Below are 25239 nucleotides of genomic sequence, written 5' to 3' on the forward strand. Positions count from 1 at the left end.
GTGGAGAAGTAGTGTGTTAAAGAAGTTATGAAAAAGAAAAGGAAACATTTTGAAAATAACGTAACATGATTGTCAAAGTAATTGTTTTGTCACTGTTATGGGTGATGCTGTCATATAGATATATATATATATATTTTTATATAAACACACACACACGCACGCACGCACACACACACACACATCCACATATATACATATATATACTAGCAGAATACCCGCACTTCACAGAGGAGAAGTAGTGTGTTAAAGAAGTTATGAAAAAGAAAAGGAAAAATTTTAAAAATAACGTAACATGATTGTTAATGTAATTGTTTTGTCATTGATATGAGTGTTGTTCTCATATCTACATATATACATGTATATCTATATCTATATATATCTATATATCTATATATCTATATATACACTGCTCACAAAAATTAAAGGAACACTTTTTTATTGGGCCTGGCATGAAATCAATTAAACCTGTCTGATAATTTTCTGGTTGGTTAAGCAGCTGAGGTCATTGTTAATCACTTTCAGCTGTATTGGTGTTCATGGACTTAACGACAGGTGCACTAAAGTGGCAACAATTAGAAAACCCTCAAAACAGGACTGGTTTTACATGTGGAGGTCATTTCAAGTTTCTCCCTCTTGATCTTTTTGGCTGGTTTTTCATTCGTGCTAGTTTTGACTTGAGTAATTATCTCTACTGGCAGTATGAGGCGATTCCTTAACCCTACAGAAGTTGCACAGGTTGTCCAACTTCTCCAGGATGGCACATCCACACGTGCTGCAGCAAGAAGGTTTAATGTGTCTCCCAGCACAATCTCCAGAACATGGAGGAGATTTCAGGAGACTGGCTGTTATTCTCGGAGAGCTGGACAGGGCCGTAGAAGGTCCTCAACCCATCAGCAGGACCGATACCTGCTCCTTTGTGCAAGGCGGAACAGGCTGAGCACTGCTCGTGCCCTACAGAATGACCTCCAGAGGGCCACTGGTGTGAATGTCTCTACCCAAACAATCAGGAACAGACTTCATGAAGATGGCCTGAGGGCCCAACGTCCTGTAGTGGGCCCTGTGCTCACTGCCCAGCACCGTGGAGCTCGACTGGCATTTGCTCAAGAACACCAGAATTGGCAAGTCCGCCACTGGCACCCTGTACTTTTACAGACGAGCAGGTTCACCCTGAGCAGCTGTGATAGGCGTGAAAGAGTCTGGAGAAGACAAGGAGAACGATATGCTGCCTGCAACGTTGTTCAACATGACAGGTTTGGTGGTGGGTCAGTGATGGTCTGGGGAGGCATATCCATGGAGGGACGCACAGACATCTACTGCGTAGGAAATGGTGCTCTGACTGCCATAAGGTATCGAGATGAAATCCTTGAACCCATTGTCAGACCCTACGCTGGTGCAGTAGGTCCTGGTTTCCTCCTAATGCACGACAATGCCGCCTCATGTGGCAAGAGTATGCAGGCAGTACCTGGAGGATGAAGGAATTGAAACAATTGAATGGCCTTCACGATCCCCTGACTTAAACCCAATAGAACATCTGTGGGACATTATGTTTCGGTCCATTAGGCGCCGCCAGGTTGCTCCTCAGACTGTACAACAGCTCAGGGATGCCCTCATACAGATCTGGGAGGAAATGCCACAAGACACCATCCGTCGTCTCATTAGGAGCATGCCCCGATGTTGTCAAGCATGCATACAAGCTCGTGGGGGCCACACAAGATACTGAAAAGCATTTTGAGTAGCAGAAATTAAGTTTTTGAAAAAATGGACTAGCCTGCCACATCTTCATTTCACTCTGATTTTAGGGTGTCTACACAATTGAGCCCTCTGTAGGCAGAAAACTTTTATTTCCATTAAAAGACTTGGCATCCTTTTGTTCCTAAGACATTGCCCTGTCGTTATTTGTATAGATATCCAACTTCATATTGAGATCTGATGTATCTAATGTGTTTCTTTAAAGTGTTCCTTTAATTTTTGTGAGCAGTATATATATATATATATATATATATATATATATATAAAAATACCGCTTAGCAGGAGAAGTAAAAAGAAAAGGAATCATTTTAATAATAACGTAACATAATTGACAATGTAATTGTTTTGTCATTGTCATGAGTGTTGCTGGTATATTATATATATACATACATACATGTGTACATATATACACACACACATATACTATGGGATGCCAAACAGGCAAATACATTGATTTTGTGAATAAGTCGGCGTCAGAATATATAAAGTCAAAACTTGAATATATAAAGTCACTGTCGGAATATATAAAGTCAAAACCTGAATATATAAAGTCAGCGTCGGTATACATAAAGTCAAAACTTTTTTCTGAATATATAAAGTCAAAACTTGAATATATAAAGTCAGCGTCGGAATTTATAAAGTCATTCCTGATTATATAAAGTCAACATCGGAGTATATAAACTCACTCCTGAATATATAAAGTGAAAGTCAAAATCTATTGATTGAAACGACTCTGAACTGAACTAAGTTAACAAAAACGTATTCATATAAATAAATTAAAAAAACAGTGTTCGGTTAATGTTTTGAAAATGATGCATGTGCCCTGCCCAGGATTGGTTCCTGCCTCGCGCCCAGTGTTGGCTGAGATTGGCTCCAGCAGACCCCTGTGACCCTGTGGTCGGATTCAACGGGTTGGGAAATAGATGGATATTCCAGAGCTGACTTTGTATATTCCGACTCTGACTTTAAATATTCAAGATTTGACTTTATATATTCCAGCGCATACTTTATATAATCCGAAATATTCCAACGCCGTCTTTATATACTCAGGTTTTGACTTTATATACTGTATTTGGGAATGACTTTATATATTCAAGTTTTGACTTTATATATTCAGAAACAAGTTCTGACTTTATATATACCGACGATGACTTTATATATTCAAGGTTTGACTTTATATATACAAGTTTTGACTTTATATAGTTAAATTTAGTCATCATTGCATAACTTTTTTTTTACCATAGAAATTTAAAGACTAAATTCAACTTCCATTCCTAGCAAAGATATTTCTGTTGACTAAATAAAACCTACTTATATCCAAATTCGAGCTATTGAGCTGTCGCCTGCCTGCCGAACAAGTCACCCTCGCTTCGCTCTTACTTTTTTACCGTTCATTTAATCATGGCTAGTGGCGGAAAAATTCTAAAATGGAAGGAGGATTACACTGAGTATGCCTTTACCAAAACAATTATTGATGGAGAATCGATCATTCATAAAGCTTCAATTGGTGATCTGTTTTTCTGTGTTAACCTCATATTTTTTCATGCTTCTTCTCAAACCAAGGGGATGCGAGGGTAAAATGAATCGGGAAGCGCTGATCAATGTAATCAGTGTACCAGGAAATCATGCATTGACAGAAGTTGCCTTTGATTGTAATGCAAAGTGTGATCAAATGCGTGATTTTTAACGCGTTATGGAGAACATGCATCGAAGCTTCTCAGCTGTTCTTGTGCTAAGAAAAGGAAACATTTAAAAAATAACGTAACACAATTGTCAATGTAACCTTTTGTAAGTAGTGCCTGGAGGATTTAGTGTGGAGAAACTGTAGAGACAGTGTGTGTATTAACTTGTGGATTTTTCTGTGAGTATTTGGTGGCAGCGTCACAAACTCGCTTCCGTAACACTGCATTAGCTGCGGAGCTCAGCTCAGAGCGAAATGAGGTGAATGGGAGGGGAGATGATGACCTGACTACCCCACTCGTCTTAACTGTCAATCCCCCACAAACACAGTCTCTCGGAATTTGCATAAGCACAGCCCTTCACCTGCAATTTTAACTTAGTTACAAAGTGATCAAAACTCTTGTTTATATCCTGTGTCCTCTCATTAAACTTGCATCCTACATTACCCGTGGGCATGACAAACGCCAGCGGCAGCCTGTCTATGAACTTAAAGTAGCAGCACTCATGAATATGGTTGTATATGTCACTCGCTCGCTTGTCATTGTTTCGCTGCCTTCTCAATTATATAATGCATTTTATCTTCAGTGCGTTTTGGAGCTCTTCCTGGTTTTCTATGTACTGCGTTGACAGTCAGTTCACGTGATTACGTGGGAGGCGTGATGATGTCACACGAAATTCCGCCCCCCACGGCTTTTGAGCTCAACTCCATTACAGTAAATGAAAAAAAAATAGCTTCCAGTTATGACCATTACGCGTAGAATTTCGAAATGAAACCTGGCCAACTTTTGTAAGGAAGCTGTAAGGAATGAGCCTGCCAAATTTCAACCTTCCACCCACACGGGGACTTGGAGAATTAGTGATGAGTCAGTGAGTGAGTGAGTGAGTGAGTCAGTCAGTCAGTGAGGGCTTTGCCTTTTATTAGTATAGATCTACACACACATATACAGTATATATATATATATATATATATATATATATATATATATATATATATATATATATATATATATATATATATATATATATATATATATACACATATATATACACACACACATATATATATACACTAGCAGAATACCAAGCTTCAGCGGAGAAGTAGTGTGTTAAAGAAGGTACAAAAAGAAAAGGAAAAATTTTAAAAATAACGTAACATGGTTGTTAATGTAATTGTTTTGTCATTGAAATGAGTGTTGTTCTCATATCTATCTCTCTCTATATATATATATATCTATATATATATATATATGTTGTTCTCATATCTATATATATATATATCTCTATCTATCTATATATATATATACCCGCGCTAAGCAGCGGAGAAGTAGTGTGTTAAAGAAGGAAAGAGAAAGAAAAGGAAACATTTTGAAAATAACGTAACATGATTGTCAATGTAATTGTTTTGTCACTGTTATGAGTGTCGCTGTGATATATATATATATATATATATATATATATATATAGCAAAATACCCGCTTCACAGCGATGTCATGTGTTAAAGAAGTTATGAAAAAGAAAAGGAAACATTTTAAAAATAATGTAACATGATTGTCAAAGTAATTGTTTTGTGTATTTGGCAGCAGCGTCACGAAGTTGTTTTCGGCAGCTGCATCAGAAAATATACCACAACGTCTGACACACCTCCTTTTTACTGTTTTCTCACAGCTTGGATTGCTGCTGTCATATACACACACACACAAATTATATATATGTGTGTATGTATGTATGTGTGTGTGTGTGTGTGTGTGTGTGTGTGTGTGTGTATATATATATATACACATACATATACTTGTGTGTATGTTTGTATGTGTCTATATGTGTGTGTATAGGTTTGGTCACTGAGTGCAAGGGAAAAATAATAAATTATAGTCTATAAGTTATTAAACAGTAAAACATTAACGTTTTAAGAAGTACAGGTACATTGAAATTACATTTTCTATGTGAACGTTCAAATTTGTGCCTCTGGTAATGTGCCTTACCAGCATTTAAAGAAAATTAGTTTTGTGTCCTCTGCAGTGTTAAGAGAGAAAGGCTTTGGTTTGGGATAAAAGGAAAAAAGGTGTAAAGAAAGGAAAGTTGCCTTTTTCTTTTATATAGTATAGAGAGATGTGTTCGCTGACGTTATGATCGCCTTTTGGGGACAGTCGCGGTGGGTCTTGTGTAGACTGGTGAGACGTCCCCGCCATTAATCGGCTGTGATGGCACTGTCAGTCCTCCACTCGTGTGCGTGTCTTCATAATTCGAGGTGATAATCGTATACGTGCAAAAGAAAGTGTGAATCGCCTTAATATTATTTTGCCGTGGTGTTGAAAAGGGGTCCCGTGTTTGCACTTGTCTGGGCTATAGCGCAGGGGGAGGATGAAAAAAATTAAAAGTGCTCACTTTGACTTAAGGCAGAAGCGCAGTCAGCGTCTCAAAGGCCGGCACAGCTATGCCACGCGCTGGCTACTCGACTTTTGCTGGGCAGGAGACCCCAGTTTTTGCAGACACGCTCATGATATCAAAAGTCTCAGCCTTTGAGGTCATTCATATATATATAGCAAAATACCTGCGCCTCGCAGCGGAGAAGTAGTGTGTTAAAGAAGTAATGAAAATGAAAGGGAAACATTTTAATAATAACGTAACATGATTGACATTGTCATGAGTGTTGCTGTCATATATACATATATATATATATATATATATATATATATATATATACATATATATATATATATATATATATATATATATATATATATATATATATATATATATATATATATATATATATATATATACATATATACATATATATATACATATATACATATATACATATATATACATATATACATACATATATACATATATATATACATATATATATATATATATATATACAGGGTGGGCCATTTATATGGATACACCTTAATAAAATGGGAATGGTTGGTGATATTAACTTCCTGTTTGTGGCACATTAGTATATGTGAGGGGGAAACTTTTCAAGATGGGTGGTGACCATGGTGGCCATTTGAAGTCGGCCATTTTGGATCCAACTTTTGTTTTTTCAATAGGAAGAGGGTCATGTGACACATCAAACTTATTGGGAATTTCACAAGAAAAACAATGGTGTGCTTGGTTTTAACGTAACTTTATTCTTTCATGAGTTATTTACAAGTTTCTGACCACTTATAAAATGTGTTCAATGTGCTGCCCATTGTGTTGGATTGTCAATGCAACCCTCTTCTCCCACTCTTCACACACTGATAGCAACACCGCAGGAGAAATGCTAGCACAGGCTTCCAGTATCCGTAGTTTCAGGTGCTGCACATCTGTATCTTCACAGCATAGACAATTGCCTTCAGATGACCCCAAAGATAAAAGTCTAAGGGGGTCAGATCGGGAGACCTTGGGGGCCATTCAACTGGCCCACGACGACCAATCCACTTTCCAGGAAACTGTTCATCTAGGAATGCTCGGACCTGACACCCATAATGTGGTGGTGCACCATCTTGCTGGAAAAACTCAGGGAACATGCCAGCTTCAGTGCATAAAGAGGGAAACACATCATCATGTAGCAATTTCGCATATCCAGTGGCCTTGAGGTTTCCATTGATGAAGAATGGCCCCACTATCTTTGTACCCCATATACCACACCATACCATCAATTTTTTGTTCCAACAGTCTTGGAGGGATCTATCCAATGTGGGTTAGTGTCAGACCAATAGCGGTGGTTTTGTTTGTTAACTTCACCATTCACATAAAAGTTTGCCTCATCACTGAACAAAATCTTCTGCGTAAACTGAGGGTCCTGTTCCAATTTTGTTTTGCCCATTCTGCAAATTCAGTGCGCCGATCTGGGTCATCCTCGTTGAGATGCTGCAGTAGCTGGAGTTTGTAAGGGTGCCATTTGTGAGTAGCTAATATCCACCGAAGGGATGTTCGACTAATGCCACTCTCCAGTGACATGCGGCGAGTGCTACGCTGTGGGCTCTTGCTGAATGAAGCTAGGACAGCCACTGATGTTTCTTCATTAGTGACAGTTTTCATGCGTCCACATTTTGGCAAATCCAACACTGAACCAGTTTCACGAAACTTAGCAAGCAGTTTGCTAACTGTAGCATGGGAGATGGGTGGTCTCATAGGGTGTCTTGCATTGAAATCTGCTGCAATGACCCGGTTACTGCGTTCACCAGACATCAACACAATTTCTATCCGCTCCTCACGTGTTAACCTCTGCGACATGTCAATGGCTGTAAACAAAGAGAAACTTGTAAATAACTCATGAAAGAATAAAGTTACGTTAAAACCAAGCACACCATTGTTTTTCTTGTGAAATTCCCAATAAGTTTGATGTGTCACATGACCCTCTTCCTATTGAAAAAAGTTGGATCCAAAATGGCTGACTTCAAAATGGCCACCATGGTCACCACCCATCTTGAAGTTTCCCCCATTACATATACTAATATGCCACAAATATCACCAACCATTCCCATTTTATTAAGGTGTATCAATATAAATGGCCCACCCTGTATATATATCCTAAAGGATTATTAGGAACACCATACTAATACGGTGTTTGACCCCCTTTTGCCTTCAGAACTGCCTTTATTCTACGTGGCATTGATTCAACAAGGTGCTGAAAGCATTCTTTAGAAATGTTGGCCCATATTGATAGGATAGCATCTTGCAGTTGATGGAGATTTGTGGGATGCACATCCAGGGCACTAAGCTCCTGTTCCACCACATCCCAAAGATGCTCTATTGGGTTGAGATCTGGTGACTATGGGGGCCATTTTAGTACAGTGAACTCATTGTCATGTTCAAGAAACCAATTTGAAATGATTCAAGCTTTGTGACATGGTGCATTATCCTGCTGGAAGTAGCCATCAGAGGATGGGTACATGGTGGTCATGAAGGGATGGACATGGTCAGAAACAATGCTCAGGTAGCCTGTGGCATGTAAACGATGCCCAATTGGCACTAAGGGGCCTAAAGTGTGCCAAGAAAACATCCCCCACACCATTACACCACCACCACCACCAGCCTGCACAGTGGTAACAAGGCATGATGGATCCATGTTCTCATTCTGTTTACACCAAATTCTGACTCTACCATTTGAATGTCTCAACAGAAATCGAGACTCATCAGACCAGGCAACATTTTTCCAGTCTTCAACTGTCCAATTTCGGTGAGCTCGTGCAAATTGTAGCCTCTTTTTCCTATTTGAAGTGGAGATGAGTGGTACCCGGTGGGGTCTTCTGCTGTTGTAGCCCATCCACCTCAAGGTTGTGCATGTTGTGGCTTCACAAATGCTTTGCTGCATACCTCGGTTGTAACGAGTGGTTATTTCAGTCAAAGTTGCTCTTCTATCAGCTTGAATCAGTCGGCCCATTCTCCTCTGACCTCTAGCATCAAAAAGGCATTTTCGCCCACAGGACTGCCACATACTGGATGTTTTTCCCTTTTCACACCATTCTTTGTAAACCATACAAATGGTTGTGTGTGAAAATCCCAGTAACTGAGCAGATTGTGAAATACTCCGACCGGCCCGTCTGGCACCAACAACCATGCCACACTCAAAATTGCTTAAATCACCTTTCTTTCACATTCTGACATTCAGTTTGGAGTTCAGGAGATTGTCTTGACCAGGACCATACCCCTAAATGCATTGAAGCAACTGCCATGTGATTGGTTTATTAGATAATTGCATTAATGAGAAATTGAACAGGTGTTCCTAATAATCCTTTAGGTGAGTGTATATCTATACTAATAAAAGGCAAAGCCCTCACTCACTCACTCACTCACTCACTGACTTATCACTAATTCTCCAACTTCCCGTGTGGGTGGAAGGCTGAAATTTGGCAGGTTCATTCCTTACAGCTTCCTTACAAAAGTTGGGCAGGTTTTATATCGAAATTCTACGCGTAATGGTCATAACTGGAAGCAGTTTTTCTCCATTTACTGTAATGGAGATGAGCTTCAACGCCGTGGGGGCGGAGTTTCGTGTGACATCATCACGCCTCCCACGTAATCACGCAGTACATAGAAAACCAGGAAGACCTCAAAAGCGCCAAGAAAACATGCATTATATAATTGAGAAGGCAGCGAAACAATAAGAAGCGGCGAGTGACATATACAACCATATTCATGAGTTCTGCTACTTCGGAAACAAAGCACGATGTAAACCTACACTTTAAATTAAGTTCATAGACAGGCTGCGCTGGCGTTTGTAATTTAGTGCCTGCCCATATAAGGCCGTCCGTCAGCGGCAATCCAATAGCAAACTGCCACAGGTAAATATTCACGGGTGAAGGACTGTGCTTATGGAGAGGAAGATGAGATGGTCAGGGTGGTGTTTGACACAAACTCAGCGAAACTGCGAGAGAAAGTTTTAAGTGCCAGGACTAAGGTAACATTAAATACAGCCATGGACATAGCACGAGATGGCACCAGCACAGCTGGGAACCTTCGATGCATGTACACCGAGTGGCTCACGTGAACTGGCGCAGTGCACAGATAAAAGCAACAGTTCCAAAGAGCACTGAACAAAACCAATTACACAATTGAAAAGGCAGCAAAAATATGAAGCGCCTGATAAGCATATTCATAAATGCAGCTACTGTGGAAACAAAGCACACGGTGGAAAAGTCAATGTCCCGCTAAAGGAAGACAGTGTAAAAAAAACCCGTGCATGCAGTGTGTCAGGTCTCAGATAAAGAAGAAGATGAGCTGTTTATTGATGCAGTAAGAAACGAATCGATGAATGAAACCTGTCATCTTTACAACGATTGACAAACACGGAATGTAACTTGAACACAACACATCCTACAAATACGAACCTGATTGAAAGAAATAATGATAATCAAATCCTTGATGACAGCAACACTCAGTAACACTCACAAAACAAATACTGTATATTGACAGTCATGTTACGTTATTTTTAAAATGTTCCCTTTTCTTTTCTACCTTTTTAACACACTACTTCTCGCTGCGATACGCTGGTATATATATATGTATATATATATACCGATCTACATACTCGAATAATGGATACTTTATTCGCCATCAATGATTGTTTTGGTAAAGCCATACTCAGTGTATTCATTAGATGAACGGTAAAAAGTAAGAGCGAGGGAGGATGACTCATTGAGGCATGCAGGCTGTAGTGCGTCAACTCTATCTGAATTGCGCGATCACATTTGAAAAATATATCTTTTCAAGTTCTATTTAGTCCATATGTGTCAAACTCAAGGGTCATGGGCCACATCCGCCCGGCGTGTATTTATATCCGCCCGAGATCATTTTATATACTGTATTATTGTTATTAAAGCCGGGTATATGAAGCGCTGGTAACACAATAAACTACAGATCCCATAATGCAGCGCTTCAGCTGCCTTGCCGAACACTTACCGCTTACTAGAGTTATTGCGCACTGAGTTTGCACGGCGCTCTGGTGACTTTGAAGAACAAAAAAAGTCCGTCTACATGCGGCTCGAACCTTGTGCATGTTTGGTAGCACATATCTGTGTGAGAAGCTCTTCTCAGTGATAAAGACTAACAAAACAGCACACAGGAGTCGCCTCACTGATGAGCACCTGCAATCCATCCTGAGAATCTCCACAACACAGAACCTCACACCAAACAGAAACGAACTTGTGGCCAAAAAAGATGCCAGGCGTCCAGCTCTAAAATGACATATGAGCAAAGACAACTGAATGATTTGATTTGTTATTGCACGTAAGAGCGGGAGTCAACCGTTTTAACAAACAGCGTATTGCACTGATACGAAATAGCTGTGTGTGTATATATGTATGTATATGTATATATATGTTTATATATGTGTGTGTGTATGTATGTATATATATATATATATGTATTTGTGTGTATATATGTGTGTGTATGTATGTATATGTGTGTATATATGTGTGTGTATATATATATATATATATATATATATATATATATGACAACAACACTCATCACTCACAACAGTGACAAAACAATTACATTGACAATCAGGTTACGTTATTTTCAAAATGTTTCCTTTTCTTTTCATTGCTTCTTTAACACACTACTTCTCCTCTGGCTGGTATTTTGCTAGTATATATATATATATATATATATATATATATACACACACACACAGTGTATATACTGTATATGTATATATATATATATATATATATATATATATACATGTGTGTGTGTATATATATATATATATATATATATACACATACATACACACACACATATATATACAGTATATTATATATATATACAGTATACATATTGTAATAAAATAAAGAGTCCTTTCAAATAGAAAAAGATTTGGGGTTTTATCCCCGTATATTGTCGTCCAGAGAGCAATGAAAAGTATGATTCAAAAATGACGTTTCAGTACACAATGAATGAAATACTGTTACAAAATGGCGTTTATATAGCAGATGGAATGATGGGAGGAAGTGGTTGGCAGGAAGTGACGATTGGAGGCGGGACCACGGAACCAACGTCACCAGGAGTAGACTGGAGTAATCAAGTGGGAACCGGAAGTGACTTCATCAGATGGAAACCGGAAGTGACGTCATCGTGGCCATTTTGGATTTGTGAGTTTGGAAATGATTTATTTGTCTTCCAGTTTTCTGTAGATAGAAAGAGATTCAGGTAAGTACCACGTGATAAACCCTTGTCTCTCGAGATTTTACTCACCTTTAGGCTCTTTGACTGCCTCCAACTCGCACGCAGTGTGACATGACCCCCTCAGCCCAGACCCATCCGGTCGGGCGACCTGCACCGAGAGGTCGTGAACCCGGGAGAGAGCATCTGCGTTGGCCTGCAAGGAACCTCTACGATAAGTAACGCTAAACGGTATGGTTGAAGATCCAAAAACCACCTAGTGACGCGAGGATTTGACTCCCGATGAAGGGACATCCACTGTAAAGCGGCATGGTCCGTCACCAGAGTAAACTCTCGCCCCAATAGGTAGTACCTTAATGATGTGATAGCCCACTTAATCGCCAAGGCCTCTCGCTCCACCACAGCATACTCCGCCTCACGGTCCAGCAGTTTCCGGCTCAGATACATAACGGGGTGTTCAGCACCGTCGATACATTGGCTCAACACGGCACCCAGTCCTGTGGCCGATGCATCGGTCTGGAGAACAAAAGGAAGAGAAAAGTCAGGAGATTTTAAAACAGGTGCTGACGTAAGGGCCAATTTTAAGTCACTAAATGCTTTATCTACTGTATCATCCCATACCACTTTTATAGGTGCCCGTTTCTTTGTCAAATTAGATAAGGGCGTAGCAATTTCTGAGAAATGTGGCACAAAGCGACGATAGTAACCAGCTAATCCCAAAAATGCTTGTACTTGCCGCTTATTTATCAGACGGGGCCAATTCATGATGGCATCAATTTTAAGACATTGTGGTTTCACGACACCTCCCCCCACCAGATAGCCCAAATATTTGGCTTCTCTCAATCCAAAGAAACATTTCTTTGGATTAATACGAAGCCCTGCTGCTGCTAGTGTGGAAAGTACCATTTTCCCCTGCCATACATGATCCTTCCATGTGCTGGAATAGATGATGACGTCATCTAGGTAGGCGGCACAATAGGAATTGTGGGGCCGTAGCAGTGTGTCTACCAGACGTTGGAAAGTAGCTGGCGCCCCGTGCAAACCAAATGGAAGGACCCTGTACTGCCAATGTCCACTGTGAGTGCTAAATGCGTTTTTTTCTTTTGCAGAATCCGTTAAGGGAATTTGCCAATACCCTTTTGTCATGTCAAGGGTAGTTAGGAATTGAGCGCTTCCTAGTCGATCGAGCAGGTCATCCATTTGTGGTATCGGATACGCATCAAACTTAGAAACCTGATTGAGTCGTCAGAAGTCATTACAAAACCTCCAAGACCCATCGGGTTTAGAAACTAGAACAATTGGACTAGACCAAGGGCTATAACTTTCTTCGATAACCCCTAAATCCAGCATTCGTCTAATTTCCAACTCTACTTCCGCTTTCTTTGCCTCCGGGAGTCTGTAAGGTCTCTCCCTGACAATCACTCCAGGGTCCGTAATAATATCATGCTCAATCAATGCAGTACGTCCAGGTAATTCATCCACCACCTCAGGTACAGACAAGATAGCCTTTTCGAGATCTTGTCTTTGTTCTGATGTCAAATCAGAACCAAAATTAAGTTTGGCACAGGACATAAAAAGTGAACTAGGCTGTCCGGAGGAGGGGTCGGGTTCTCTTTCCTTCCACGGTTTCAGCAAGTTAATATGATATACTCTTTCACTCGGTCGACAATTCGGTTGTTTAACTAAATAGTCGACGAGACCTTTTCTTTCTTTAATTTCATAAGGTCCTTGCCAATGGGCTAACAATTTATAATGGGATGTTGGGACTAATACCATAACACGATCACCCGGGACAAATTCCCGAATGGTGGTGTTTCTATTATAGTAACGTGACTGTGCTGCTTGCGCTTTTTCTAAATTCTCTTTTAGGATAGGCCTGATTTTCTCTAGTCTATCGCGTAATTGCGCGATATATTCAAGAATATTTGAGGTAGGGAGTACCTCCTCCTCCCAACCCTCTTTTAACATGTCCAAAATCCCCCTGGGTTGTCTTCCATATAATAATTCAAAAGGAGAAAACCCGGTTGAGGTTTGCGGAACTTCCCGGTAGGCAAACAAAACGAGAGGAAGCAACTGATCCCAGTTTTTTCTTAGTCCACTGTTGCGGTAATACGTAACGGGTAGCAACAATGGAAATGTTACTCCCGGAGTCAAACATTGCCCTTACCTTTCTGCCATTTATAATAACTGCACCTGTATATGGAAGAGACAGAGGGTTATTCACTGTGGCACAGTACCTTTCTCCCCTTACTATCGAGCAATCCATAGGCTCGTAGGCACAGCTCGGGGACAGATGTCCGATCTCCCCGTACTTGAAACAGCGAGGGGGTCCGGCTGGTCTGTCCCTTCTACGAACGGCAGGTCCGGGAGTTTGTCTGTTGGGTTCGGCGAGAAGTCCGTTCCGACCGCCCCGATTTATAGGCTGCCCAATTACGCTTTGCTATTTGAATCAGGGTGTCCATATCCTCGAAGGTATGCTTTCTTATTTGTTGGGCGATGTGGTCAGGGAGGGCATGTACGAAGGTTTCGCATGCAAGAAGCTCAGCTATTTTATGGGAGGAGTTAATGTCGGGCCGTAGCCAGCGACACACCTTTCCCCAACCTTCAAAGCCCTGCGTTCTTAGCGGCCTTTCAGGATTAAATTGCCACTCCCTCCACTCTCTCGCCTGTTGTTCCGGTGAAACGCCGTAGCGCTTCAACACCTCAGTCTTCAGAGCGTCATAATTGGCTGCCTGTTCCTCGGTTAAGTCGTAATAGACCCTCTGCGCTGTTCCCTTCAAATAGGGAGCCAGTAGGTACGCCCACTCCGACCTCGGCCAAGCGTTCCGCTTCGCGGTCCGTTCAAAAATCAAAAAATAGGACTCGATGTCATCTTCTTCAGTTAAAGGTGTTAACTGAATTGGCTGTGACCGAGCCACCTCCGTCCGTGCATCAGCACGGGAACGAGCCTCGGCTTCTGCTAACTGGGTCCTGGTCTCCCCCATCTGGATCTTCAGGGTTTGGAGATCTCCCATGATCGTATTAAGTACTGTATTTAGGTCTTGTTCTTCGCTCATGATGAACAATGGATCCTGCCGACTACGCCAATTGTAATAAAATAAAGAGTCCTTTCAAATAGAAAAAGATTTGGGGTTTTATCCCCGTATATTGTCGTCCAGACAGCAATGAAAAGAATGATTCAAAAATGACTTTTCAGTACACAATGAATGAAATACTGTTACAAAATGGCGTTTATATAGCAGATGGAATGATGGGAGGAAGTGGTTGGCAAGAAGTGACGATTGGAGGCGGGACCACGGAACCAACGTCACCAGGAGTAGACTGGAGTAATCGAGTGGGAACCGGAAGTGACTTCATCAGATGGAAACCGGAAGTGACGTCATCGTGGCCATTTTGGATTTGTGAGTTTGGAAATGATTTATTTGTCTTCCGGTTTTCTGTAGATAGAAAGAGATTCAGGTAATTACCACGTGATAAACCCTTGTCTCGCGAGATTTTACTCACCTTTAGGCTCTTTGACTGCCTCCAACTCGCACGTGTGTGACAATATATACACACACACATATATATATATATATATATATATATATATATATACATATATATATACATACATACATACATACATACATACATACATACATATATACATACATATATATATATACACATATACATATACACATATACATATACATATACTAGCAAAATACCCGTGCTTCGCAGTGGCGAACCACTGCATTAAAATTTTTATTAAGAAGAAAATTAAACCTTTTTAAACTGAGGGAAAATATGCTAATAATTATTTGTTAAGGATCTCTTTGTATACCATGTTGTCAGTTCAGCCCTCCGGCTGTAACATGACCAAGCTGTGCGCTGAGCTTACTCTTGAGCATGTAACTTACAGTTGGCCATGTGAACAGTAATCTTGTCTCAAATCTCACAGCTTGGATTGCTGCTGTCATAATCGGTTTGAGTTTCATGGTTTGTTTCAATTACGACAGTATTTGTAGGACTTGTGTTGAAGAGACATTCGGCATCAGTTAAGCGTTGTAAGCACACAACCGGTTTCATCGATAACTTCACATCCAGCTTTTGAGAGTTTAAACATTCATAAACATCAAAGTGTGCACTACTGAAATTGTCACCTGTCAATCTAAGATGTTTAAGAGGTGTTGGCGGTTTCGAAAGGTGTAAAATATTTGGCCATTTCGGTACACTTGAAAGCGACAACCGAACAATTCAGCGGCAGCCATCAACTCACATGCAGAACCATAGGTGAAGGGCTTAAGCATTTCACTCTTGTAGTGCTCCTGTGTAGTATAATTATCTCCTGTACCGTCATCAGTCCACACCTTGAACCTGTCCCTGTCATTCAATACATAAGACAGAATGTTCCTCCGGATATCAAAAGTGAGCCTGATATGGCCGTGCAATATGTAACAAAGAGAATGGAAAAGGTAGGTGCTATTTCCGGGCATGGAAACCACTCAGTAAGTGACAGTTCTTTGATCGATGGTGATCATCTCAATAGACATGGTAATAGGGGTTGGAATGATAAAGGAAATGGGTACCTTAGCAATGTAAAGTAAGTCTAAAATACCTACACAATAATTATAATTGTAATAAACAAACAATAAAACAGCGAAGAAGCTGTGGATTAAACAAAAAGGCTGTGGTTATCATTAGGGAGATGTGAATCCCGTGGCGAAGCAAGGAAGGGAATGTAGAGACCGGAGCAACGGGCGGCCTTATATAGGCAGGCAGCCAACAAAGTGGGAGGCGTTGGGATGGGGGACCCAACGCCACCTCACACGGTGACCGAGGTGCAGGCTATGGACGTATATATGTACGTAAGTAGGATTCAGTTAGCGTTGGGAACCCGTGTACCAAATTTCTTGAAGATGGGCCCATAAGTAACAAAGACTGTTGAAAAGTTCAATATGGTGGCCGACAGTGGCATCATACCACCGAAACAAGTACGTACATTGGTTTCGGTTAGTGCAGGGAAGCCGCCTACCAAATTTCAAGAAGATGGGGCCATAAATAAGAAAGTTAAATATGGCGGATGTTGTTGACCGTTATGACCGTTATGCATAGAATTTCGAAATGAAACCTGCTTAACTTTTGTAAGTAAGCTGTAAGGAATGGAAATGCCAAAAATTTCAGCCTTCTACCAACACGGGAAGTTGGAGAATTAGTGACGTTTGGAAAATTAAATATGGCGGCCGACAGTGGCGTCATATCACCAAAATAAGTACTTGCATCGGTTTTGGTTAGCGCAGGGAAGCCAGCTACCAAATTTCGTGAAGATGGGGTCAGCCTTCTTTGTACACGAGAATTTTGAAAATTGGTGACGTTGGAAAGTTCAATATGGCGGCCGACAGTGGTGTCATACCATCGAAATAAGTAAGTATATCGTTATCGACCGTTATGACCGTTATGTGTCTCTCTTGCGAGCCTGCAAGAGAGTGTGTCTCTCGCGTGTGTGTGTCTCTTAAACGCGCGCCTCTGTGTTTGTGTGTGTGTCTGTCTCTTGCCTGTGTGAGTGTGTCTGTCTGTCTCTCGCCTGTGTGTGTGTGTGTGACTCGTACATACATACATACATATATATACATACATATACACACACATATACACATATCTACATATACACACAAATATATATATATATATTTATATACATACATATATATTATATATTATATATATATTATACAGTAATCCCTCGCTATATCGCGCTTCGACTTTCGCGGCTTCATTCTATCACGGATTTTAAATGTAAGCACATCTAAATATATATCATGGATTTTTAAGCTGGTTCAAGGGCTTTCTGGACAATGGGTCTTTTAATTTATGGTACAAGCTTCCTCAGTTTGTTTGCCCAGTTGATTTCATACAAGGGACGCTATTGGCGGATGGCTTAGAAGCTACCCAATCAGAGCGTGTATTACATATTAACTAAAACTCCTCAATGATATAAGTTATGCTTCCCGCGCGGTGCTTGATTGTTTGCTTCTCTCTATCTCTCTCACTCTCTCTGCCTGACGGAGGGGGTGTGAGCAGAGGGGCTGTTTGCACAGAGGCTGCCTAGAGGAAATGGATGCTCCTCTACAAAATGCCGCTTTATCGCGGTGCTTCGGAATACTTAAAAGCATGTATTGATTTTTTGATTGTTTGCTTTTCTTAGCGAGCGCTCTATCTGACATTCTCTGCTCCTGACGGTGCTCCTTTGAGGAGAAGATATGTTTGCATTCTTTTAATTGTTTAAAAGCACTGCCATCTCAGTCTTGTCATGGAGCACAGTTTAAACTTTTGACTAAAGGGTGTTATTTCATGTCTAGAGGGCTCTAATAATGTTAACAGTGTGGGAGAGTTTATAAGGGCTTAAAATATATAAAAATAACCTTACAAACATATAGTTTCTACTTCGCAGATTTTCACCTGTTGCGTTCCAGACCCCCCCGCGATCGAGGAGGGATCACTGTGTATATATATATATATATATATATATATATATATATCCTTTCGGGTGCGAGCAGCTGTTGCTGGGGGTGCCAGAATCCATCGAGGAAGAAAAATTAAAAACATTATTTGTACAAAATCTTCATTTATCTATCCATTCCTAAATAATTAAATGGGCAGGCTATTTCATATCAGTGCAATATGCTGCTTGTTAAAACAGATGACTTCCGCTCTTATGTGCACTTAGTGCTGCGTGGGTATTATGAACTATAGTATCTGTTCAAGTTCTATTTAAATTTTAAATATAAGTAATTTTTATTTAGTCGACAGAAATATCTTTGGTAGGAATGAATTGAATTGAATTTAGTCATCACTGCATAAATTTTTCTTCACCATAGAAATTTAAAGACTAAATTCAACTTACTGTACGTTCCTACCAAAGATATTTCTTCAAATATCTTCAAATAAAGATATTTTTTCAAATCTGATAGCGCATTTTTGATCAACTTGACACGCACCACATCGAGCTTGCGTGCTATTGTACTCTCGTCTGCCTGTGTCAATAAGAAAACATAAGGAGGATTACACTGAGTATGGCTTTACCAAAACATTTATTGATGGCGAATAAAGTATCCATTATTCATAAAGCTTCAACTGGTGATCTGTTTTTCTGCGTTAACCTCATATTTATTCATACTTCTTCTCAAACCAAGGGGGTGCAAGGGTAAAATGAATTCGGGAAGCGCTGATATATATGTATGTGTGTGTGTATATATATATATATATATATATATATATATATATATATATATATATATATATATATATATATATATACTGCTCAAAAGAATTAAAGGAACACTTTTTAATCAGAGTATAGCATAAAGTCACTGAAACTTATGGGATATTAATCTGGTCAGTTAAGTAGCAGAGGGGGTTGTTAATCAGTTTCAGCTGCTGTGGTGTTAATGAAATTAACAACAGATGCACTAGAGGGGCAACAATGAGATGACCCCCAAAACAGGAATGGTTTAACAAGTGGAGGCCACTGACATTTTCCCTCCTCATCTTTTCTGACTGTTTCTTCACTAGTTTTGCATTTGGCTACAGTCAGTGTCACTACTGGTAGCATGAGGCGATACCTGGACCCTACAGAGGTTGCACAGGTAGTTCAACTTCTCCAGGATGGCACATCAATACGTATCATTGCCAGAAGGTTTGCTGTGTCTCCCTGCACAGTCTCAAGGGCATGGAGGAGATTCTAGGAGACAAGCAGTTACTCTAGGAGAGCTGGAGAGGGCCATAGAAGGTCCATAACCCATCAGCAGGACCAGTATCTGCTCCTTTGGGCAAGGAGGAACAGGATGAGCACTGCCAGAGCCCTACAAAATGACCTCCAGCAGGCCACTGGTGTGAATGTCTCTGACCAAACAACCAGAAAGACTTCATGAGGGTGACCCAAGGGCCCCATGTCCTCTAATGGGCCCTGAGCTCACTGCACAGCAGCATGCAGCTCGATTGACATTCGCCATAGAATACCAGAATTGGCAGATGCACCACTGGTGTCCTGTGCTTTTTACAGATGAGAGCAGGTTCACCCTGAGCACGTGACAGAAGTGAAAGAGTCTGGAGAAGCCATGGAGGACATTATGCTGCCTGTAACATCATTCAGCATGAGCAGTTTGGTTGTGGGTTAATGATTGTCTGGGGAGGCATATCCATGGAGGGTCACACAGACCGCTACAGGCTTGACAAAGGCACCTTGGCTGCCATTAGGTATCAGGATGAAATCCTTGGACCCATTGTCAGACCCTATGCTGGTACAGTGGCTCCTGGTGCACGACAATTCCTGGCCTCATGTGGTGAGAGTATGCAGGCAGTTCCTGGAGGATGAAGGAATTGATACCATTGACTGGCCACCACACTTTGCTGACCTAAACCCAATAGAACACCTCTGGGACATTATGTTTTGGTCCATCCAATGCCACCAGGTTGCACCTCAGACTGTCCAGGAGCTCAGTGATGCCCTGGTCCAGATCTGGGAGGAGATCCCCCACAACACCATCTGTCATCTCATTAGAAGCATGCACCGATGTTGTCAGGCATGTATACAAGAACACAGGGGCCATACAAAGTGCTGCGTACAATTTTGAGTTGCTGCAGTTAAATTTTGGCAAAATGGACTAGCCTGCCACATAATTTTTTCACTCTGATTTTTAGGGCGTCTTTGAATTCAGGGCTCTGTAGGTTGATCATTTTCATTTCCATCAAACGATGTGGCATCCTTTTCGTTCCTAACACATTACCCAGTCTATATCAGTATAGACATCCAGGAGGATTTCTTTTTCCTATTGAGATCTGATGTGTTTTCAAAGTGTTCCTTTAATTTTTTTGAGCAGTTTATATATTATATAAAGTTATATATATAGTTTTACTGTCAAATAATGCAAAGAGTATGCAACACGTGTTTCGCCCTAATTCTGGGCTCATCAGGCGTACACACTCACTGCACCCCCTCTCGGGAATCGAACCTCGGACGTCAGTGCCTCTTGCATTGCGCCACAGCGTGTGATTTGTTTATTTGACAGTATGTAGATCGGGATATATATATATATATATATATATATATATATATATATATATATATATATATCAATCAAAATACCTGCACTTCGCAGCGGAGAAGTAGTGTGTTAAAGAAGTTATGAAAAAGAAAAGGGATCATTTTAAAAATAACGTAACATGATTGTCAATGTAATTGTTTTGTGACTGTTATAAGTGTTGCTGTCATCAAGGATTTTATTATCATTATTTCTTTCAATCAAATGCGTATTTGGAGGATGTATTGTGTTCTAGTTACATTCTGTGTTTGTCAACCGTTGTAAAGATATCAGGTTTCATTCATCGATTCCTTTCTTACTGCATCAATAAACAGCTCATCATACACTGCATGCACAGGTTTTTTTTAACACCGTCTTCCTTTAGCTGACAATTGACTTTTTCCACCGTGTGCTTTGTTTCCGCAGTAGCTGCACTTATAAGCTTATATGCGTCACTCGCTTCAGATTCTTTTGCTGCCTTCTCAATTGTGTAATTCTTTTTTGTTCAGCGCTCTTTGGAGCTCTTGCTTTTTGTCTGCGTACTGCGTTCACAGTAAGTTCACGTGAGCCGCTCGGACTACATGCATCAAAGGTTCTCAGCTGTGCTTGTGCTATCTCGTGCAATGTCCACGGCTTTATTTAATGTTAGCTAAAACCCTGTACTTAAAAGTTTCTTTCGCAGTTTCGACGATTTTGTGCCAAACACCACATTGACCATCTCATCTTCGTTTCCATAAACACAGCCCTAAACCCGCGAATATTTAGCGGTAGAGTGTTTCTATTGGATTGCTGCTGACGGACGGCCTTATATGGGCAGGCACTCAATTACGTGGGAGGCGTGACGATGAGAGACGCAACTCTGCCTCACACGGTGACCGAGCTGCAGGCTATGGCCGGTATATATGTATATAAGTATGTTCCAGTTATGACTGTTACGCGTAGAATTTCGAAATGAAACCTGTCTAACTTTTGTAAATAAGCTGTAAGGAATGAGCCTGCCATATTTCAGCCTTCTACCTACACGGGAAGTTGGAGAATTAGTGATGAGTGAGTCAGTCTGTCAGTCAGTGAGGGCTTTGCCTTTTATTAGTATAGATTTTGCTACTGGATTAACCCATCTTTGTTTCATTTTTTGCTCGCTCTTTAATATTGAGGACATAGTGCAAGAAATGTTACCATCATTGTTGTATAGTCTGTAAACAGCTTTCCTTCCTGGTAAAGTTGCCTTCTCAGGGTCTTCACAGAACTTCATTCGAGGTTTCCCATTCACCTGCACCAGCTATGGGGATAAAAACAGCATAAATATTATACTGCAATTCCCCAGTAAAGGCCTATCGACAGACGTTCAGTTAATTCACATAATTGCATATAGATGCAAGTGAAAATTTCTGTAATTTAATAGGAACTCAGAAAACAAATTATTGCAATTATTCAGATAATGAGATCTCCAGTTACGGATGTTTTATAAGAATCTTGTTTATTTGTCAAAAGTTACTTGCTTACCAAGTGGTATATCTATAGAAATACAAAAAGGAAAAGAAGTATTACCTTGTAAACATGACCCAGTGTTGGCTGGAGAGGACATGTTACCAAGTTTGTTCCCACTGCTATAATGTCAATCTCATTCTTCTACAACAGGAAAAAAAATCCCAGACAGACATATTATAATATATATATATATATATATATATATATATATATATATATATATATATATATATATATATATATATATATACAAACAATTAATTACTTTTCACAGCTGAATTAAACATAATGAGAAAAAAAGTGCCGTAAAAGCCAATCACATAGGATAAGGGAAGCCTTACGAAGCAGCAGCCCCTTCAAAACTTAACAAAATTATATTAAAACATTCAACAACAACAATTTATTTCTTTAGTACATTTTCATTATTTATTTCTTTAGTACATTTTCATACAAACAATGTAGCTCAAAGTGCTTTACATGTTGAAGAGAAAAAAGACAAAATAAATAACTAAAATTAGGGAACACTAGTTAACACAGAATAAAAGTAAGGTCTGATAGCCAGGGAGGACAGAAGAAAAAAATAAAATAAAATATTCACTTTGTATACTGCTGACATTATTATATTTGATGAGTCTTATTACCTGTTCCTTCATTTCCATTACAGATTGCTCAGAGATGCTGTTGCTTCCAATAATAACTAAAGACTTGAAGCCAGGAACCTGAAATCTACAGTATAATTAAATTAGATTTTTACCATTGGTGAGGGTACAGCCAAAAAATAAATACATGTAAATAAAAAAAATGTCCTAGATATATTTGCACTTGTGTAAAAATACTTAGCTCTTACTGTAGACCTATTAGTGATGAAAACAGTGAAAAGATAACTATGCTTTTTTAATTTTAATTTTAATACAGACGATTTTTTAAATCATTTAACATAATAAAAACAACACTAATAGTATACATAGAAAAAACTTTCTAATAACAAATAAATGATTAATTTTCAATAAGAACAAAAAAACAAAAATAAGTACTCACTCAGTGCTACAGGAATGAAAGATTCTGCGCAAGTCAACAGACTGCCTGCAGAGGTCTCCACTGTCAAGGCGAACACCAACCGGCTGATAATTAAGCTGACACAAAGCCAAAGCAACTGTGCAAAAGTTTACAGCCCCACTCCTGAGTACAAAACAGTAGGCAAGTAAGGGATTATGTGATAACCAGTTAAGAGGACAGAAGCGTCTAGCAAGAGGTGGTTATTACCACTTAACCAAATAAATAAAAGGCATGAACAATTTAAAACCACAAACCAATTTGCTGTAATTCAGATTAATATTTAGTGATTAAAACATTTTATGTGAATAAAAACAACCCATTTCATATTGTATAATATCAAAAACCACAATATACTTAGCCTTAACTACTTTAACTCAACTAACCTTATCTCCTCATCTGGTTCACCGTTATGAAATAAATCTTAACTCCTTTACAGTATATTTTAAACCTGTAAGATTTATATTGCCTTAACAGATCTCTGCAATATGGCATAGTTTGATAAAGGACTACATATATGAGATATTTTACAAAAGCATTAGAAAAGAGATCATGCATGAAGGAAACTGAAATAAAGTCACTACCCCACTAGATTAAGAGGACCCAGTTAAAGTGTCTCAGGAATATATTTGTAGTTAGAACAACACACTGCAAGAGAACTCTGATGCACATACAGGTGATGCTGGAAGAGTTGAATATATCCAAGATATTTTTCAGTAGGTGCTTTAGACTGCTAAAGTACTGTGCTTTAGTTCTGTACTTTAGATTGCTAAAGATAATAGGCTTGGTCTTCCTTGCTCAGTTTGTTTCTAACTAACTAATAATCACCAGAACAGACAGGCAGATAATGAATGAGCAATTGGCCATGTAAAAGAATTCCAATCTTTTGTATAATGAAGAAGCACTTTTAGGCAATGCAGATAACATTTTGAAAAATATTTGACTGTAAAACTATATTTTTCAGGAATAATGGTATTTCTACTGTTAACAAACTGTAGTTGAAAATCTAAGAGGGAAAAAAAGTGTCAAGATCCACAATGCTTGACCTCACCTGATAACACTGTAGGTATCCAGAAGTGCCAAAAAATTCCTAGGAAAAGCAATGGCATATGAGATGAAAGCAGCTAGTTCTCCCTTGTTCGCCTCTTCAGGGGTCATGTGCAAATGACTACAGACTCGGTTCAGCCAGAATACACTCAGCTTCACCAGATCTACTGGTGGGCCCTCTCCATTTTCCGAAATGAGGGTCTTGAGAAGCAATGAACAGAAATCTGTTCAAATAAAATATTCTGCAACGTTTAACAGGTTATAAGAGAAGCAGATACAGAAAGTTAAAGAATAGTAAACAAACCAAAAGGATTCAGGAGAATTTGTTTTTAATAACTGATAGAATCTGCTTCCAAGATATTTACAGAATCTACAAGAGCAGATTTATTCCTAACAACTGACATCTTGTAAAAGCATCAGAGGGTGATTTGTACACGCTATACTCTCCTGGTCATTGATTCCTGTATATTTAAACTTTCTCCAAGACTCTTATGTTACCTAAGTAAATCAAAATGGTCAGAATTTCCTATTCTTG

At 39.6% G+C, this 25239-nt stretch overlaps 1 protein-coding gene across 2 annotated transcripts in view; it reads right to left on the reverse strand.

Annotated features, from left to right (window-relative positions):
* Positions 1-25239, reverse strand: part of naprt (nicotinate phosphoribosyltransferase) — a 42096-nt gene that overhangs the window by 3766 nt on the left and 13091 nt on the right. Inside the window, exons 6-11 of one of the 2 annotated variants that reach the window (XM_039753757.1) lie at positions 24709-24905; positions 23643-23783; positions 23246-23330; positions 22665-22745; positions 22293-22395; positions 11949-12056 (exon numbers count right to left, since the gene is read on the reverse strand). In XM_039753757.1, coding sequence (XP_039609691.1) covers positions 11950-12056; positions 22293-22395; positions 22665-22745; positions 23246-23330; positions 23643-23783; positions 24709-24905 — 714 coding nt within the window. In that variant the 3' untranslated portion in view covers position 11949. Of the gene's footprint in view, positions 1-11948; positions 12057-22292; positions 22396-22664; positions 22746-23245; positions 23331-23642; positions 23784-24708; positions 24906-25239 lie in introns of those variants that run through there. The other variant, XM_039753756.1, reaches the window with a different exon arrangement.

The sequence above is a fragment of the Polypterus senegalus genome, chromosome 5, assembly GCF_016835505.1.
Source record: "Polypterus senegalus isolate Bchr_013 chromosome 5, ASM1683550v1, whole genome shotgun sequence".
Lineage (NCBI taxonomy): Eukaryota > Metazoa > Chordata > Cladistia > Polypteriformes > Polypteridae > Polypterus > Polypterus senegalus.